Source organism: Austrofundulus limnaeus, unplaced genomic scaffold (assembly GCF_001266775.1).
Source record: "Austrofundulus limnaeus strain Quisiro unplaced genomic scaffold, Austrofundulus_limnaeus-1.0 Scaffold168, whole genome shotgun sequence".
In the NCBI taxonomy this organism is placed as follows: domain Eukaryota; kingdom Metazoa; phylum Chordata; class Actinopteri; order Cyprinodontiformes; family Rivulidae; genus Austrofundulus; species Austrofundulus limnaeus.
Window position 1 is genome coordinate 586,336 of NW_013952570.1, and position 2,132 is coordinate 588,467.

The 2,132-nt window shown below is 39.3% G+C and overlaps 1 protein-coding gene across 1 annotated transcript in view; it reads right to left on the reverse strand.

Moving 5' to 3' along the window:
• Positions 1–2,132, reverse strand: part of cunh19orf44 (chromosome unknown C19orf44 homolog) — a gene marked incomplete at its 5' end in the record, with an annotated part of 14,147 nt that overhangs the window by 2,676 nt on the left and 9,339 nt on the right. Inside the window, 1 exon segment of the mRNA XM_014017439.1 lies at positions 213–379. Coding sequence (XP_013872893.1) covers positions 213–379 — 167 coding nt within the window.

Sequence of the window (2,132 nt, forward strand, 5' to 3'; positions counted from 1 at the left end):
GGATGGTGTGTGCTGGTGTGTATTGCTGTGTGCTGGTGTGTGTTGGTGTGTGATGGTGTGTTGCTGTGTGTTGGTGTGTGTTACCTGGATGGTGTGTGTTAGTGTGCTGGTGTGTGTTGGTGTGTGATGGTGTGTTGCTGTGTGTTGGTGTGTGTTACCTGGATGGTGTGTGTTAGTGTGCTGGTGTGTGTTGGTGTGTGATGGTGTGTTACCTGGATGGTGTCTTCCAGCCTGGTGTACCTGTAGTTGGGGGGGTCCAGGCCTCGCAGCAGGCAGGAGTGAAGGTGGTCTCTGTGGTTGATGAAGTGTCTCGTCATGTTCAGCTGCTGTTTCAACATTTCATTCAGAGCAAACACAACCGGGCTGAAGCTGCTGATGGCTGACAGACAAACAACAAGTCAACATTACGACACCAGTAAATAAAAACACTTGTTGCTGGCTTTTTAACAAATAATAAAGAATTACAGATTTGATTCAGTTATTTTTAGTTTTATCAGTTTAAACCAGATGTTTAAACATGCTGTATAATAAAACTTCTTTTTTTGTCTCTGACATTACATCAGAATAAACCTTTCATGTTTTAGGCTGGTTAGAAATTATTCTGGGAACTTTCTTTGCTGAACGCCCAAACAATGAAGGAAAGCTCACATTTTCTTAGTATTTGGAAGCATTGTTTTCAAACTGTTTGACTTAATTTTTCTTCCACAAACTTCTCAGTATTTTGATGTAATTTTGCTCCGTTCCTCCTGCAGAACTGAGGCAGGTTTGTAGCCATTATGCTCTCACACAGCTTTTTAACTCTGTCCACAAGTATTAAAGTATTTATGGGACTGAGATCAGAGCTTTGTGATGGTCCCTCGAAAATATTGACTCTGTTGTTTTTAAAGCAGACATATGATGCTTTTAAATCCTTCTTATCACATTTAAACCACTCAGTTGGGGTCTATACAAAGTGAATGCTTTGATCTGAATTCCTCCTTATTGTAACTCCAGAAGCCCCTCTTGAGGTGTTAGCCTGAAGAGAAAGAAGACCACCTAACTATAGTTGGAAAGTCCAGAACTTCTATCTGTTTTGCAGCAAATATTGTGATGCAATTTTTCTGAAAACATCATAAAGACTGAACAGGTTGAAAAATATGGTCCAGACAGAATATAAAGATAACTACGCAGCACCAGGACAGATTAAATCCATATTTTCTGCACTCAGACTCCAAATACACAACAAAATGTTTTTAAAGGATAAAAAATTGTATTTTGCATGATATGTCCCCCTTAAAACCACTGTGTAACTAAACTGTCAGCACCCTTCAGGTACTGTCTGTTTTGAACTTCCTGGATAATGTTTTAAGATGCTGCTTCAACATTTCCACAGAATGTTCTTTCCTCATGGTAATATCTACTTTGTGAAGTGCAGTAAAACATCCCCACAACATGTTGCTGCCTCCCCCGTACTTCACAACTAAATGGTATGAACTCCGCCCCTTTTTCCTCCAACTGTCATGATGGTCCTTTTGTCCTTTTATCACACCACAGACATGTCATCAGTTTTAGATGTACCGTGATTACTTTTTGAAAGTTTCGTTTAAAGGGATCCCTGATTAGTTGTAACATTAGACTTTATATGATAAACATTTACTTTAACTGTAAAATAAAGACTGTCAAAATACTGTAGGGTGTTCAGTTTTTATAATTTTTAAACTAAAAGTTTAAAAATATATTACACGGTCGGGGAAATTTCATTTACATGCAAAGCATTCTGGGTAAATGATGACATCAACTAGGTCATCGGTGCGAGGCTGCTAGCGAGCTGTATCCACCCTGAAGGTTAATCTTGGACAATATCTGATGATCGACTCTTTTAAATGAAACCAGAGAGCGTTGACAGAGAGGAGAAGGTAGAAATGACTCAGCCTGTAACTGAAAATATGGATGGAGGACCTCAGTTTAGCCTGTTAGTCTTTGCGCTAGCACCAACACTATATTGCCTTATATGTATTAGCTCAGTGCTAGTGCTAAACTGAGGTCCTCTATCCATATTTTCAGTTACAGGCTGAGTCATTTCTACCTTCTCCTCTCTGTCAACGCTCTCTGGTTTCATTTAAAAGAGTCGATCATCAGATATTGTCCAAGAT